Source organism: Choloepus didactylus, chromosome 2 (genome assembly GCF_015220235.1).
Source record: "Choloepus didactylus isolate mChoDid1 chromosome 2, mChoDid1.pri, whole genome shotgun sequence".
Classification (NCBI taxonomy): Eukaryota; Metazoa; Chordata; class Mammalia; order Pilosa; family Megalonychidae; genus Choloepus; species Choloepus didactylus.
In genome coordinates this window covers 240,186,863-240,203,844 of record NC_051308.1, presented here as the reverse complement: position 1 = coordinate 240,203,844, position 16,982 = coordinate 240,186,863, and the positions used below count along the sequence as shown (strand labels likewise).

The 16,982-nt window shown below is 59.4% G+C and overlaps 1 protein-coding gene across 3 annotated transcripts in view; it reads left to right on the top strand.

Moving 5' to 3' along the window:
- The window catches only part of SPSB1 (splA/ryanodine receptor domain and SOCS box containing 1), a 73,581-nt gene extending 68,207 nt beyond the window's left edge, over positions 1-5,374 (top strand). For all 3 annotated transcript variants that reach the window (XM_037828590.1, XM_037828592.1, XM_037828591.1), the window contains exon 3: positions 3,992-5,374. In XM_037828590.1, coding sequence (XP_037684518.1) covers positions 3,992-4,197 — 206 coding nt within the window. In that variant the 3' untranslated portion in view covers positions 4,198-5,374. The remainder of the gene's footprint in view (positions 1-3,991) is intronic.
- The last annotated feature ends 11,608 nt before the right edge of the window (positions 5,375-16,982 follow it).

The following is a 16,982-nucleotide window of genomic DNA, read 5'->3' as shown; positions in this document are numbered from 1 at the left end:
CGAGGGCCGAGTCACCCACGGAGACATCGCCCCCGTCGCCCCCAATCTTTCTTTGGGGCACGAATTCTCACAGCTTCTCCAGCCAGGCCGGCTCCGAGTTGATCGTACAAGGAGATGGAATGTGCATCGTGGGCTATTTAGAGCGTGAGTGGCCAGAAGGCGTGGCTGGGGCTTGGCCAAGCAGAGGTGCCTCAGGTCCGTGCAAGGCAACTCCATGCACATGGTTTGATTTATTGGAGGGCTGTGAGCAGCTCCAACTTCAGACAGAGAACTATTTGAAGCCGCTGCCAGATGTTGTGTCTGCATTGGGTTTTTACAGCTTGCTTACTGGTTAGCAGTCAGCCTCCCTCCAGAGATCAGCCTGCCTCAGCGGGTGTGAGGCCCAGCACCGGACCCCCAGCCCGTGCCTGTCCTGCCCCAAGGGCAGCCAGGGAGGGGTCCTGCTCTTGAAGCACCCCAGCTCCCAAGGGTGGCAGCACAGCCCTGAACACGGGGTGTCTTTCATGGACCCTAAGCTTCTGGAATGTTCTGCCCAAGTTCACCGCTGGACCCTCTGGGATAGGCAGAGTCTAGAACAGGCCTTGAAACCCCATAATCGGCTCTGCAAAGACACATCCCTTGGAGCTGTTCTTATTTGACAGGGCTGTCCCCAAGCACTCGTGAGGAGCCCTGGGGTTGTGGGCATAGGGTGGTTGTTCCCTGTTCTCTTTCTGTCCGTCCTTCCACCCCCAGGGCGGACAGACCCAGCCTGGTCCCCCACCTCCCCACCCATTGTCCTCTGGCCATGTGACACCAGCCTCCTTAAGTGGAGCATGGAAGGCCATGGAGACCAGGGCTGGGAGCACAGCTCAGCCAGGGACTCTGGAAGGTTCCCAGACCTCTGGAAATCCTGGCGAGCCAGAGGATCCCAGGGAGGCACCCGGAGAACCGACCTTTGGATCCAGGCCACCGTGTCAGGCCAGAGGCCAAGCCCATCAGGCGGTCTGGGGTTTCCCTAACATGAGAACTGTTGGGGTTCACGGGACTTGGGGTTTGGGAGCGTTTCCCAGTCTCTCCTGCTGCCGCGGAGGCCTGGAAGCAGAGACCTGTGGCAAGAGGCATATGACTCAAACGTTCGCTTCCTGAGGCCACTTGGAAAGACATCCGGGAACGTTTGCTCTGGAGCGGAGTGGGTGACAAGGGAGAAGGGGTGGGGCGCGGGTGGGGCGGGGGCCGAGCCGGGCGGGAGGTTGTATAACTCATCTCGTTGCATGTGAAAGCACACTTGTGTCCGTCCAGGAATCCCAGACCCTGCCAAAGTGGACAGAGTGTTCAGTCCCCTCCCGAAAGTGCCAGAAATGTTTTGTCCACTGGAAAGGAAAACATCCTTTCCTCGGCACTAGGATTTGGCTCTCCCTTGAGGGAGAACGCCTCTGAGGGCCGTGTTTGGGGGAGTGGGGCCTGGCGGTGGGGGGCTGGGGTGACCCGAGGAGGGGTGGGGTGAGGGTGGAGGTAGCATGCCAGGCCCCGGGGACCCTGCCTCCCCGGCAGCCCTAAGGAACTGGACGTCACTGAACCACACGGTCCCAGCTCCCCGTTTTTCACTTCTTCCCGCAAAGATCTGAAAAGGAAAAGATCTTGAGCAGCGGCCTCTCTCCCAGGAACCCGTGAGATGGCCCAGAAAGGATGGTGGAATTTGGGAAGTCCCTGGGCCAGCCCGCCGCAGGGGTGAGGCCCGCAGCAGCCCGTGGAAGCGTCCGGGCTTTGGGCCCAGAGCATCGGCCGCCCATCCCACGACTCGGGACCGGTCACCACCTTTGGGAGCCTCAATTTCATCTTCCGTCAAGTGGGAACAAGGACACCTTCCAGCCGAGCTCGTGGTGCAGCAAAGATCAGACAAGTCCTGGGAGGGCGGTGATTTTCTGAGAAGGAGCGAAGTCCACGGTACCAGTATATCTATGGGAACATGGGAAAGATAAATATCTTAGAGATGCCCATGTCTCCCAGAGGCAACCCCCTCTGGTCTTGGGGACTCTCCCCCTGGGTCTCCTGCAGCCTCGCTGGAAGCTGGGAACCCTTTCTGATCAGCCCCTCTCCCCCAGGCTCCTGTTGTTTCCCCAGAGGGAAATGCCTTTGGAAGGCATCCTGGCTGCCTGCAAGGAAGATAAAAGAGGCTTTTTCTGCAGAGGGCGAGCACTGCGTCAGGGAGGGCCCGGGGCAGGGGGTGAGAAGACCCACACCTCCATCATCCCATTTGGTCTGTGCCAGAATCTTGCTGCACCCCGGAGATTCCAACTCAGAAACCCAGGCTCCCAAGCAAGATCAGTGGATAGGGCACAGACCAGCAGATGCTGGAGCTGGCACTCAGAAGAGGGAGCAATGGACTCTACCAGCTGTCAGAGAAGGGATGCCCAAGCAGGGTTTTGAAGGATGAATAGGAGGTTGTCATTTGTGGAGGCACCTCTGCCAAGTGGGGCTGGCAAGAGGGCCTGCTTTGTTGGGTTATTTCATGTAAGGTGCTGGGAACGGTGCCTGGCACTCAGTGAGGACTGGGTGAGGGCTGGGTGGGTGCTATAAGTCAACATGCTGTCGAGCTCCCAGCCCTCAGCCTCCCACCCCCAGCCCTTGAAGGATACTATAACCCAGACCTCCAGGAGTCCAGGCCCAGTTAGCCATCTCTGGCTCTGAACCCTCGCTGGGTGCTCCAGTCACAAAACCCACCAGCCGCCTCTCTGCGTGTGCTCCCTGGGGAGGCCAGGCCCAGCCTCTCAGGGTGCCTGTCTGCTGCAGCTCCTGGGGCTCCACCCTTGCGGTGTCTTGTTTTCCTTGGAGTGGCCCACTCGGCACAGGGTGGGGTGTTCAGCCAGGAGTGTCCTCACCTGGTGCCCACACCTGTCCACACCTGGTGCTCCGGGCAAGGTGGGGGAGCTGGGGCCCCAGCCCCTTCCAGCCCAGGCTCCACAATGGCCAAGCGCCAACTGAGGCTGCCTTCCCTCCTCCTAAAGCTGTTTCCTGGGAAGGAGCTACAGGGCCAGGGCCTGCTCCTCCTGAAGGCGGAGGGTTCAGAAAAGGGCTCGGGGGCATCCAAGCCCTGGGCTCCAGCTGCAGTGCTGCCACTCACCTGGGGCCTGAGCTCGCTTGCCCCAGGCCACACAACTGGGAAGGGGTGCGGCTGGAACTTGCCACAAGGCCTCCCAGGCCCCACATCCTCTCCTCTGGATGCCCCCACCTTGCAGGCAGCAATCTCGCTCCCGCTGGCTCAGCAGGAGCTCCCTAAGCACCTGCTCTGCGGGGACTCTGTGCTGGGCCCTGGCTGTAGCCCCCTTTGGGAAGGCAGGCACCACGTCTGCACGGTCCCTGTTGTGTGTCGCCAGCCTTGGTCCTGGCGCGTAGTAGGTGCTCAAGAAACACAGTTCGAACAGCCAGGAGAAGAGGCCTAGTCCGTGGTGCAAGGGTGGGCTGTGGCCAGTCTGGAAGGGCCGGCAGGAGACTCCCCTGGGCTTTTCCAAAGGAGAAGGAGGCCCTGGCTTCCCTGACCCCCAAGGCTCCAGGACTTGAAGCTGAAGGGCTGTGCCAGGAGGGAAATTGTACCTTCAGCCGGGACCAGCGTGGAGTGGAGGGCAGGACGGACTCGGCACCAGATTCTGGGAGATGCCGTGTTCCCGTAGCACCCCACCCCACCCCAGGAGGGGCTCCCCCAGCACCCTGACCTTCCAGCTCACAGGAGATGCAGGACCAGGAGTCAGCCTGGTGCCCACTGCGCCCCGAGCACCGCGGGGACAGAGCCGGGTGGTCACCAGCTGACCCTGCGTCCACACCTTTCCTGCTTGGCTTCCTCTGATGGGGCCCTCTCTCCCTGGCCGGGTCTGGGCCTTCCCCTCGTCTAACTGCCCCCCGGGCGCCCCCTCTCAGCTCTGGGTCCACACATAAGCCCCAGTTGCAGCTGTTTTGCCGTTTGGGAAGGGCTGAGTCAAAGCCACCCTTGCTGACTTCTCTTCCTTCTCTTTTCCAGGAATTGACATTTCTGTCCAGAGCCCAGTGCATCATCCCCTGAGAATGTTCACCGAGAGGGCCACGCCCTGGCAGAACCATCTCTCACTTGGTGCATGCAATCAGCGAACATTTTTGGCACGTCCACCTTGGGCCCGGCCTGGCCAGCTCTGCAGTGGAGCGATGAGAACGAGAGAACAACGACAACCGAGCCGTCGCTGGTCATGACGCTGACGAGCCCTCACGACGGGCAGTGCCTCCCTAAACTCTGTCCCGGATCCCCCACCTTGAGGCAGAGGTTCTGTGCTCGTCTCCCTTTGACAAATGGGGACACTGAGGCTCGGGGCAGCTGGGAGCGTCGTCTGGGTCACACACACGGGAGCGGGCAGTTTGTGCCCAAGACTGTTGGGCTCAGCCTCCCGGCTTCTGCCTTCCACACCCTCCAGGAGAGGGGCACCCAGAGCCTTTCCAGCCCACAGCGGCCCAGCCTGGGGTGGGGTGTCTGAGCCTGGGGGGACTCTGGGTGGGGAGGGCAGGTTGCCATCACCGGGACAGGAGCACATAGTCAGGTGGGACGAGGCTGGCGCAAGAAAGGCTGGGCCTGGGGGCTTCCCAGGGAGTGAGGACTTTCCTAGGCAACAGGGAGCCCCCGGGAGAGTTAATGAAGGTGGTAATAAGAGCAGATAATCTGGGAGTCTCTGGCATTTTGCCCCAGGATGCAGGTCTACCTCCCCCTTGTCTGGACCCTTGAGGACAAGGCTTGGGTCACTGTTGGGACATCTTGATGTGTATCCATGGAGCAAGTGAGCGAATGAATGAATGAATGAATGAATGAAGTGATAAGTGTCCGACCAGGGTGTGTATCTCCTTGACCACTCGTCTGGGGCCTGATCCCCCGGAAGCATGGAAACTGGAGTGCCCAGCAATGGCCTGGCCTGGGGACCCTCATCTCCGCTGGGGGCAGCACCCCAAGGAGGGGCGGCAGGGTCCACTGGGGCCACTTGCCCAGCCCCCGGCCCCCAGGGAGGCAGAGGTTTCCGCAGATTCCTGGCTGCTCTGGAAGGCCTGTCCCCAGCCAGGTCTCCTTTGTCCTTCCCTGCTGTCCCCCTCCTGGGCAGACGCTGGGCCTCCCTGCGCGTGTCTGCCGAGGAAGGGCCGGGCCGGCTTTCCTGGGGCCCCAGCGCACCCTGTTTTCTCTGAAAACATCCCCATGTCCAAAACAAACAGGGACAATCAACCTGGCCGAGGTCACCTTGGTGTCCCTGGTTCAGCATTGGTTCCCAGCTTATTTTTATGAGCCGCTTAATCTCCACGCCGTCCTCTGTTCTAAATAAACGGGGCCGCGCATTCCAGGATGGCCTCAAATGATAATACCAGCTGTCTAGACACGGGCCAGCCCACTGACACGATCATAAATAAAAATAGCTTTGTGTTCCAGCCTCTTGCCAGAGCCAGGGAAGGGGGGGCAGCCTCCCCGCAGGCCGACGGCCAAGCGCGCCAGGACTTGCCTCCTGCCTCTGCCCCAGCCCGGTGCCCGGGGCAACCTGGCAGAGCCCATGCTGGCCATGGGAGGCAGGACAGGGGCCTGGGCTTTTCCACAGTGGCCGCCGACCCCACTGGGATCCAAGTGGCCCAAGTGGGCTCTGTGGGCAGTGGACACCCAGGCAGGCTGTCAGAGACTTCACTCTGGACTCCAAAGTCTGTGCTCACCCACAGCTCCCTGGGCCTGGGCTGGGACAGCCTGCGGGGCCCAGCCCCCGGATAGCTTAGGGTTGAACCTCCTAGCAGGGGATGCTCCCCTCCACCCAGCAGAGATCTCGGAGCCTGCAGGGTCCGGAGCTCTGCTCAGCCCAGGAAACCAAGGCTGGTGGACAGAATCTTCAGCCACTCAGCCACCCCTCTCGTGGTCTGTTTGCTCCAAAGTTCACTCGCCCACATCTTCATTCATTCGCTGTGGTTCCCTAGATGTGGGATCAGAAGCTGCCCCCCACCCCAGAGCCAGGAGGGGAGGGGTCAGGTCTGAGAGCGGTGGGCAGGTGATGGGAGCTCAGGGTGCCCCCAGAGCCGAGTGTGCTGGGGCCATGCCAGGGCCATGCCAGGGACATGCCTTCCTGAGTGTCCAGGCCAGCGTGGGGTCACACACAGGGACACGGCTGGCTGCTCCAGGCCCTGGCCCCGGCCCACAGCCCCATACTGCCTGCATGGTCCCCTCCGGATTAGATTGTGTCTACTCAGAACGGCACCCTCGCAGGGGAGGGGCCCTTGTGCAATGCACAACCTGAACACCTGTGCAGGGTAGCCCGGTGCCCTTCTCCCTGCCTTTCCCCAGGTCTGCTCTTGATCTAATCTCTCCTTGGGTGAGTGGAGTCTTCATTTCTGCCTCTGGTGTGGGCCAGGGGTGCCCTGGGGCCATGGGTGAGCAGGAAATGTGCATAGAACAAAGAGGTGGGGGTGCTGCGATGGAACCTGCCGGGCAGGGCCGGCATGCGGCCCTTGGCCTCTGGACGGGTGGGACTGCTGCTTCCATCCCGGGTGACCCTGGGCCTCAATCTCTATCCTCCAGGCTCCTAATCCAGTGCTAAGTGGCACCTTCAGGCCGGATGTCCAATGACCACCCCCCAAATCATGCCAAGCAAGTCTGCCATGTGAAGGGACTGGCCCACCAGCCCCTCTGGCTCAGGACAGGCCTCTCCTGGGGCCCTCTCCAATCAGGGAGACCCTAAAGGCCTTCGGGAAGGGGCCATACACACTGGGGTTTTTTCCTCTCCTTTCCCCCAGTTCAGTCTGATCTAGTCTTTCCTCGCCTCACACAGACAGAGGGCACAAAAAGGGAAATGTCTCTGTTCCCAGCATCAGTAGATGTGACGGCACTGTCAGAGGAGATGAGGATTACAGCCACCTCCAGCGCCACAGCGAGACCCCACCGCTGGGGCCAGGCGTCCCCCACAGCTTACCAAGAGGCAGCTCTGCTGGCCCCCAGCAGCCCCCCAGTCATCTCCCTTTCCCAGGCTACAAGGGAGTTACTGGGGAGCCCCAGGTGAGTCCTGGACAGAGAAGGGGTCACCAGTCACTCACCCCCTCAGGACACGTGCTCACACACCCGACTTGAGGCCCGCTGAGAACCAGGAGGAGGTGGTGGGTGGGGCCGGGGCTGGTGGATGCACACCCATCGCCCGTCAGGTTGCAGGTGGCACAGGCCCCCATGGGGCCAACATGCTGCAGAGGGGACAAGCCAGCTGGGTGGTCCTGTACCAGGCAGGGTCCTGGGTCAAGGGGGCATCGGCAGCAGGGGCAGCGGGCACGGCCCCAGGACAGGAGCCGAAGGGGAGGGACAGGGGTGTCAATGGCCCACCTAGCGGGCCCTGGAGAGAGAGCGACCCCAAGAACCAGGGCGGGACGAGGCCCGTGTGTTGTCCCCTCCCCACCCAACACACAGGAGGCTCAAAAACAGAAGCAGAGGGAAGAGTGAAAGGAGAGAAAGAAGAGAAATTAAAGCGCACAGGCCTACGCTTTGCAAAACTGAAACTGAGCCTGCATGAGTCAAGAAGGGCCAGGAAAGAGCACCTGAGCGAGCTCAGCTGGGGACAGCGAAGGCAGCAAAATAAACCAGCTACGAAGTCTCCGCCTCGGTGACCGTTTCTGGGCACTGGCCCCACACAAAGCACCAGAATATTCCATCTCATTCAGCTCCCACAGCACTTTCTGTGAGTTTGGACTTTATGGAGGAGGAAACTGAGGTCTGGGGTATACAGGCCCGGCTGAAGCGTGACTCCAGCCGCAGGAGGCTCAGGCCGAGCCCACTCTGACTTCACTCTGTGGCCTGTTCCCTCCCCTCCCCTCTCTGTGCCCTGCACTGCCTGGCACTTGGTTGGCACAAGATGTGTTTATTCAGTGAACGGCCAGGAGAAAACAGAGCCCTCCCTGCCCCTCTCCTGGGTCCAGCCTGCACGTCCTGCACATCAGCCCCTCACACCGCATTGATAGAGGATGCTGAAGGTCTCAGTGGACCTACCTCCCTGAGGTTGGCCACAAGTTGCCCAAAAAAAAAACAAAAAGGGGACCTTAAAATACAGAACCTGATCATAGCAGCTTCAAGAGTGACCCCAGCCCTACTGTCACGGCTGGAGACGGATTCAGAGATGGGATTGTAGGTTCAGACAGAGCCCTGGCTGGATGTCTTCTGAGGACCAAACTTCGCCCCTCCAAAGTCCTCACAAAAGGGGAGCAGGGCCCCTGTTTACTGTAGAGGGAACTGAGGCGCAGAAAGCGAAAGGGCTGCTCCAAGGTCACCCAAAACAGGTGGCAGACGGGCTTCTGGAGGCTCAGTCTCTGCCTTGGAGCCTTTGGGGGAGCAGCCAGAAGATCTGGGGCTCACGGTGCCTGGAGCCAAAAGGGCAGCGTCGTGGGTTGAATTAAATGCCCCCAAAAAGACATGTGCAAGGCCTGACCTCCTGTCCCAAGAGTGTGAACTTATCTGGAAGTAGGGTCTCTGAAGATGCAGTTAGATGAGGCCAACTGTATCGGGTGGCTCCTGATCGAGTAGGCCTGGTGTCCTCATGAGGAGAGAAGGGACCGACATGGGGACAGGCCGAGTGACGACAGAGGCAGAGACGGGCGATGTATCTCCAAGCCCAGGGACACCAAGGAGCACCAGGCGATGCCAGGAGCCAGAAGACGCCGGAAGGACCCTCCCTGTGGGTTTCAAAGGGAGAACGGCCCTGCTGGCTCCTTGATCTTGGACTTCTGGCCCCAGAGCTGTGAGACAATAAATTTGTTGTTTCCAGCCCCCTAGTTTGTGGCACTTGGTTACAGTGGCCCTGGGACCCCAAGACAGACAGACTTTGAAGCAGCCACCCCATCAGCCTGGGGCCAATCTGAGGCCCCACCCCTTCAGGAAGGTCCTTGGGACCTCGGGCTGCTTTGGGGTGGGGGGGTCACAGGTGGCAGCCGGTGATTCTCCAGCTGTCACACAACAGCCAAGAGTGTCACGGCCCGTCCCCAGACAGCCCTTGAGGTCTGACCTCCCCCTTCCCAGGTGAAACCTCTGCCCACCTCCCCACCAGGCTGGAGTCTTGGAGCCCATACCCTGCCCCTGCCCTTCCTGGAAGTCACAGCGGTCCCTGATTTCCTCCAGGGACCCACCTGCCAGATGTGTGCCCCATCCCAGGCAACATCCCCCTGGGACTGGGCAGGCACCGTTTGGCAAAGCATCCCTTTCGGCTGGGGACACTCAGTGGGAAAGACGTGAGCCCGGAGAAGCTGGGAGCCGTCCTGCCCCTTCCAGGAGCCACGGGGAATGGGGCTGACAAGGACCTCCTGAGACACAGAGCTGAGAGATGAGAGGGACACACGCCGACTTCAGGCCATCGATGGCACACAGAGCCCAGAGTACCTGGGCCAGGCACCCCCAGGACGTTCAGGGCACGTAGCTGATGAATCTCCTTTGGGCTGAGGCCCACCAGAGCTGGGATCCCACCACTGCAGCCCACCGGAGAGCCCCCTCTCTCCAAGTCCCCACACCCACAAGGGGCTCTCTCGGAGGGAGGACTGTGATTCCCACGTTTAAGTGGGAACGATGGCTGTGAGGGCTGAGGGAGATAGAGTGGGTGTCCAGGGATGGTCACTGAATCCTCCAGACTCCCGACAGGGGACAGGCAGTGCCCTGAGGACAATTCAAGGAGGGGGACGCTCCAAGGAGGTGCGAGAACCCAGAGCTGCCAAAGCAGAGCTGCTACACCCCTGGGCCCAAAATGCAACAGACGGACGGCTGGCAGCAAAAACCCGAGCTCAGAATGAGACAGTCATGCAGAGCAGGACACCTTCCAAGGGGCAGTGGCCTTCAGTCAAGGGACACAAGGGACAAGGGGGCCTTGGAATGGGGTGAATAGTGACCCCCCAAAGTCCACATCCACCCAGAACTTCAGAATAGGCCCTTCTTTGGAAATGGGGTCTTTGCAGATCTGTTAGGCCAGGCGCTTGAGGTGGAATCACCCTGAATTTAAGGGGAACCCTGAATCTGGAGGCTGGGGTCCTTAAAGAAGAGGCGAGAAAGAGACACAGAGAGAGAGACAGCCAGGAGAAGATGGAGGCGGGGAGTGGAGCGGTGCTGCCATGAGCTGAGGAGCCCCAAGTCCACCAGAAGCAGGAAGGGGCAGGAAGGATCCTCTCCTGTGGCCTCCCCCCTTCCTGTAGACTCCTGCTGGGCCCCCCAACCAGAAGGTAGAGGCCGTGGGGAACCCGGGATGTGGGCCATCCAGGTCAGCGTCCGCAGCTGAGCACAAGGGAAGGTGGAATCGGGACCTGGAGAAGATGCCCGACACGGTGGTTTTCACAGTGACATCTGCCCCAGACTTCCCAGGGGCAGCAGGAGCTCTCTTGCTAGCACCAGAGTGGGGAGCAGAAGCCACAGGGACCTGGCAGACCCCAGCTTGCCGGAACCATGGGGAGAGTTGATGAAGATGACGACGATGTGGGCCTGCTTGCAGCCCACTTCCCGTCATCACACGCACATCCACGAGCCTTCTGCAGAGATCCACAGTGGGCTTTCTCCGCTGCACCTCATGCCCTCTGTTCTAGACCATCACGGACTAAAAGGTCAAGGTCAGGGAGAAGGTGTCCGTGCAGGAGGGGGTCCAGGAGAATTGGGGCAGGTGCTCACCTGCGGTAGAGGAAAGCTAGGAGAATTGCAAGAGTGTTGCTTCAGTCTGTTGCCAGCTTCCCTGTCCATCTCCCACCCACCCCCAGGTCCCAGGGGACCAGCTCCCACCTCTCTAACTGGCTGCGTGAGCACCAGCTCAGGTAACTGGTCCTAGAAAGCAAGCTCAGCATGCATTTCTTGATCACAGCGTGCCCAGGAGAAACTAAAGCCCATTTAATGATCCTCAGGGCTCTGGAACTGGACTTCTCTGTTTTCTTCCTTTGCAACACTCAGGTGAACAGAAGACATCGACGTGGGAAGCACACTCAGATTTTGATAGAAGTGCTTGGCATAAAACTGTTCAAGAAATAGCACAATTTATTTGTGTATTTGTGATTATAATTAATGACCCTAGTGCTAACCCCACCTTTCCCCTCCCATGGAGAAAACTGCACCTTAATCCAAAGGGCTGGGTGACACTAGGAGAGGACACTTTGGGTTGCCAGGGACAGCAACTCACCTCCAGCTGGCTTAAGCAAAATGGGAATTCAGCAGTTCATATGGGAGAATTTCAGGATCAGCTTGATCAAGGCTTCCCTGAGGCTGTCAGGACACGTCCCAAGACATCACCCAGCCCTGGAGTCCTGCTTTCCCACGCGGGTTTCACCTCGAGGCAGGCTCTTGCCTCAACGTGGCCCGGTGGCCGCCGGCAGCTCCAGGCTTGCATTTATGTTCAGCCACCTCAGTGCTTCTCTTTTCCCCACAGTTTCTGCAAAAACCCAGAATGGAGACTGTTTGTCTCTGTCCTGGCGGCCGGCACTGCCCCGGATGCTGGGGGTGTGGTCAGCTCTACCCAGTCGCAGATACCCGGAGGGGGAGAGGGGGTTCCCAGAGGAAGGTCCAGGAGCTGTCAGCTCAGCAAAGAATTCCAGACAGGGCGGGCGAGGCCACAGGTGCCCCATGTTCATTTCTTGCTGCTGCTGCAACAAACTACAAACTCAGTGGCTTCGAACAATGCAGAATCATTCCCTTACAGTTCTGCAGTTCAGAAGTCCTAAATCCCAGGTGTCAGCTGCACTCCTTTTGGAAGCTCTCAGGGAGAATCCCTTGCCTTGTCTTCTCCAGCTTCTAGAGGCCTCCTACATTCCTTGGCTGGTGGCCCCACTTCCGTCTGCAAAGCCAGAGCAGAACATCTTCAGGTCTCCTGTCTGTCTCTGTCTCTCTCTCTCTGACTCTGCTTCTGTCATCACATCTAAGGAACCTGTGATGATATCGGGCCCACCCAGATAATCCGGGATCACCCACCATCTCAGGATCCTTAACCACACCTGCAAAGTTCCTTTGACATGTAGGTGCATCCTCTCCGGGTTCTGGGGTATTCGGTCGTACGCCTCCTGGGTGGGGGGCGTTATTCTGTCACCACCTACCCTGTAAAGATTGGCCTCGTCTCCATCCTAATGCTCTTTCATTCAACCCTAACTTTAACTACTAGCAGATTATTCAGACCTGCCTCAGAGGACCACCAGCCTGTCAGACCAGCCCGCTGCGGTTGAGGAAGCTGCCCCTGAACTTTGACCTACGCGAATGGGGCCCAGGACGCAGTCCAAAAGAACCTTCCCCCGAAGTGCCGGGGGTGCAGGAGTGGAGGCCCAGTGGCTTGTGGTGAAAGCCGAGGGGACCCCGGGCCCTGGACACATGCCTGCCCCAGCTCTCCAGGAAGTCACAAGAAAGGCAAAACTAAGGAGCAGAACCTGCTGGAAGAAATGATACAACTCAACCAGCTTCCCACACTTTCTCAGTACCATTTGGGTGAACTCTTGGGGCAGAATTCCAATCCCAATCAAGAGCATGAAGATTTAAAAAGAAAGAAGTTTCACTGGGAGCACAGTTCACTCTCACAGAATTGGCCCCTACCAGATCGGCTCATGCCCCCGAAACCTGGCGCCCTACCCTTGAGTGTTTGGGGCCGGTGGTGCTATTTGTTGCAAGGGGCTCGGCCCTGCTTGACAGGTTCTGGGAATGGCCAGTGCCCAGGCAGGGGTGGGTGCCCTGGAGACCACTTCCCACCATCGTCAAGCGCCACTCCATGAAAGCCCAGTGCCAGCTTGGTGGTTCCCCCGAAAGTTAAACATAGACTCACCTTACGACCCAATCATTCCACTCCCAAGATCAGACACAAAAGAATTGAAAGCAGGGACTCGGACACTTGCACACCAATGTTCATTGCAGCTTCATTCACAAAAGCCAAAAAGTGGAAAAGACCCAAGTGTACATCAATGGATGACTGGAGAAACAAAATGTGTCATATCCATGCAACGGAATATTATTCAGCCGTGAAAAGGAGTGAAGTTCTGACACATCCTACAACATGGGTGAACCTCGCAGGCATTAAGCCGAGTCAAACAAGCCAGACACAAAAGGCCAGATATTGGATGATTCCACTTAATATGAAATACCTAGAACCAGTAAATTCATAGAGACAGAAAGTAGATTTGGGTTTACCAGGGTAGAGTTTGGGGAAAGGGGGAGTGTTTGCTTAATAACTCTGGGTACAGAGTTTCTGTTCAGGGTGATGCAAAAGTTTTGGTACTGGATGGTGGCAATGGGAGCACAACACTGGGAATGGAATTAATGCCACTGAATTGTATACTTGGAAATGAGTAAAATGGCAAATTTTATGTGATATGTGTATTACCACAAAAAAATTAAATGAAAGTCAAGCCCCGCAGGCCCAGGACTGAGGCCCCCCAACAGCTCCGTGGCCGGGCCTGGGCAGCCCTCGCTGTTTCTTCCAGAGCCCTCAGTGGGCAGCTCCAGGAAGGATGAGTGTCTCGGGGGCCTGGGGCCTGGAGGCTGGTCCCCCAATTCCTTCAGGCTTGTCCCCTGGGTGGGATTTCAGAGTCCAGAATCCTCCGTCCAGGCCTCCCCGGCTCAGCAGCTGGGGAGATTTTAAAATCCCTTCAGTTAAGTCAGCGCAGCCGGTGGCAACCCGTGCACACCCCCAGCCCCCCGGCCGCGGGGCCCTTGGCATGAGGCCCCGTCCGAGGCCTGCCAGCCACACCCTGGGACCAGCCAGGTTTTTCCTGAGTGGAAGCAGGGTTCAAATCCCACGCGCTCTGTGGGACCGAGGGGCCCAGCTGGCCATCCGGGTCCCCCAGACAAGACCAGAAATCCTGGCCGTCGGCTGCACCTCCACCCTGCTGAGTCACACGGGAACTCTGGGGACCAGGAGGCAGGTGTGGGGCCAGGGCGGGCCGGGGGCCTTTGCACAGCCTCTGCTAGGATTTCAGGTGGGCAAGGAGAGAGCCAGGCCTGGAGTCGGAGGGAAAGCTGGAAAGGCTGCAGGGAGGATACAGCTGCAGCCGCGGGCCCAGACACCACTTCCTTTCCCCCACCCCCTCCCTCCTTCCCAGGGCCGGAGCCCACCGAAGACCTCATTCTCTGGAAGCACTGCCGGGCCCCACCCACAGGTCAGACGGCCTCGGCCCTCCCGCTCCAGCTGCTCCCACGGCCTGCCGGCCTGGACTCCCACCCCTCCCGGCCTCCTCCTGCCCCCGGGGCTGCTGCCCCCACCAGCTCTTTCATTCTGCCCTCCCCAGTATCTAGCACCAAGCCAGGCATCCAGTCGGTGCTTAATAAATGCTGGTTTCCTCTCCTCGGCATCACCAACTGCAGCCTAGCAGACCCCCGCTTGTCCCCGTGGGCGCTCAGCATGGAACTCTCAAGAAGGGGTAACTAAATAATTAGCAAGAACTTGGCTGTGGGCCTCTGGGGAGGTGGCTGAGGACAAGAGGGGACCAGATTATACTGGGGTGTCCCTGCCCACCCCCACCCTGGAAAGATGCAATCTGAAGCCACCCCCTGCTCTCCCCTCCCTGGGAGGACCTCGGCTGTCACCCCGGTTGGCGAGCTGCCCTTGGGCACCGTCCTTGTGTGCAAGCAGAGCCACGTTTTGCCAGGTGCTGGGCTGGCAGCTCAGCCCATCCTGCAGCTGGAGGCCCAAGCCAGGGGCTTAGCAGGGCCCTCTGAAGTCCCAGTCTCAGCTGGTGGCCTTTCCCTCTGGTTTCCCACCAGGGAATCCCACCGCCTCTGGTGTGGACAAACACCCCCCAGAGCTTGGAATTGAAGAGTCATCTTGCCAGAGAGCACCCAGCCAGTCTCGGCCTCTGTGTACTGGGACTTTGGTCTTCTACAAACCAACCCAGGCTTTGGGGTGCAGAAGGGGAGCCAGCATCGGAGTGTGCTGGGCACCAGCCCCCTCTCACACAGGAAGAGCCGAGAACCTGGGGAAGGATGTGCAGAGCCATCTGCTCCCCTCACAGGCAGGGACTAGCGGCCGGACAGCTGGGATTAGTCAGAGGTTCCGAGTTGGGTCCCCGGCCAGCCCAACCATGGGGACCGTCTCCAAGTGGAAACCTCGGCCCAGGCCTGGCCAGGAGTTGGCTTGTGAGCTGGAATCGGCCCAGTCCACCTGGCTGGGGACATCGCCAGTCCAGGCCATGCCAGCCTCTGGGGTCTGCAAGGAGGAGCTCAGGTTTGTTACCCCTGGCTCCTGGAGGAGAGGGGATGGGCTCCCTGCCAAACCCGGTGTCCCCAGAGCTGAGCCTCTGATCCAGCCACCCAGCAAACACCCCAGAGCTCTGCTCTGTGCCGAGCCCCGTGGGGGCGGTGGAGGAGAGGGGGACTTAGATACTGAGATAGACAACACCCCCAGACAGACAGGTAAAATCAGGACCACAAGGTATGACTGAGCCGAGGCCGTGGAAGGAGAGGGAAGCAGTGGGAGCCTCTAGGAGTCAGGCACGGTTGCTTCTGGGAGACGGGCTCCTGGGCCCGGCCTTGCAAGATGGCAAGCTGGGCTGGTGTGGACCGGCTTGGCAGGAAGGGGGTGAGGATTCTGGGGTGACCACACCCCAACACTGGGGGCTCAGGCCCTTCTTGGCGCCCTCAGTGTTCCAGGCCCAAGCCCCAGAGCCCGGACCCCCAGCCTGGGAAGCCGCAGGTGCACCTGCCCGGCCCGCGGCCAGGGAAGTGACTCTCCTTCCAGGCTGCTGCGGGCTGCCTCCCCGGGGAGCACGCAGGAAAGAGTTTGCAAGTTTTATGGCCACTGAAGTCGGGCTCGAGCCTGGGGAGGGCGCGGGCCAGGCCGGCCGGTTCTAATTAGGGGATTGGGCTCCTTGCAAAAGCCCACAGGGCTGGGGTGAGGCCAGGTTTGCAGAGTTTTGCAGAGCTTTGCACGGTGTCTCCCAGCAACGGAGGCCACTTAAATGAGGGGAGGGAGGGGTCCCCCCATGTGCAGGTGCCGCTGGCCCTGCTGACAGCCTCCGACAGCCGGGACCCAAAGGAAGTGAGGGGCAGGGTCTGGTTCTGTGCTTTACTTTGCGTTTGCCCTGGGTGAGCATTCTAACACCATGCTTGGCACGTAGTAGGTGCTCGGAAAATGATAGAACAATGTCTAGCTCACAGTAGGCGATCCAAAAAGGCAGCTCGAGTAACCAAACTCAGTGCCCTGAAAACCATGTCCAGCAAACAGCAGGCACTCAGTAGACATTTGTTGCACGAATGAAGGAATTAAGTTTTGTCTTCAGCACCAGGCAGTGAGGCCCATGAACACGGGCGTCCTGGGCTACTCGTCCCTGGGTCTGCAGTGGGGCCAGGAGCAGCCGAGGGCCCCCTATCCCGGGCCGGGGGCAGTGGGACGGAGGCGGCCAATGGGCAGCTGCTCAGACGGGTGAGTCTGGCCTTTGCCCACTGTTCCCGGCAGTTCTCTGATTCACAGCTGTCTCAGGAACAGTCATGGCTGTGTCAATAAATAGCGGTGACGCTGAATGACCCCTTGTCTCATGGGGCCAGTTGGGCCTTCCTGCCCCTCCAGAGACCCCGTCCCGGCCAAACCCAGCACGTGGCTTGCTACACCGGTGAGAGGGCCCCGGCGGAGAGCTGATCGTGCAGAAAGCATTTGCTTTGCAGCGTCTAGCTTGGCTTTCTCGTTTTAACCAGAAGGCCCAGCCCTTCTGGGAACTCACGACCCTGTGTGCAAAGCGACGGACAGCTCGGGAGACCCTGGCTCCAGATGAACCAGGAAGGTGCCCAAATTTGACCCTGCCCTCCCCTCTGCAACCCTCCGAGATATCCCCTTTCTTCCCACCAGGCTGGAAATGAACAGTCTCGTGTCTCAGCAGACACAACATGCCAAGCAAAGACAAGCTGTCCTTTCTCTCTTCACGGTTCACCCTTTCCACGGTTTAGGCTGAGTAAGTTTGAGCTGTATGTCCTCAACTGCACCCCTAGAGGAAAGGGTAGTGATGACCACATCAAATTTGGGCCATCCCTTCAAGTCAACTTCAAAAATATCTATTTGTTGCAAGCTTTCTAT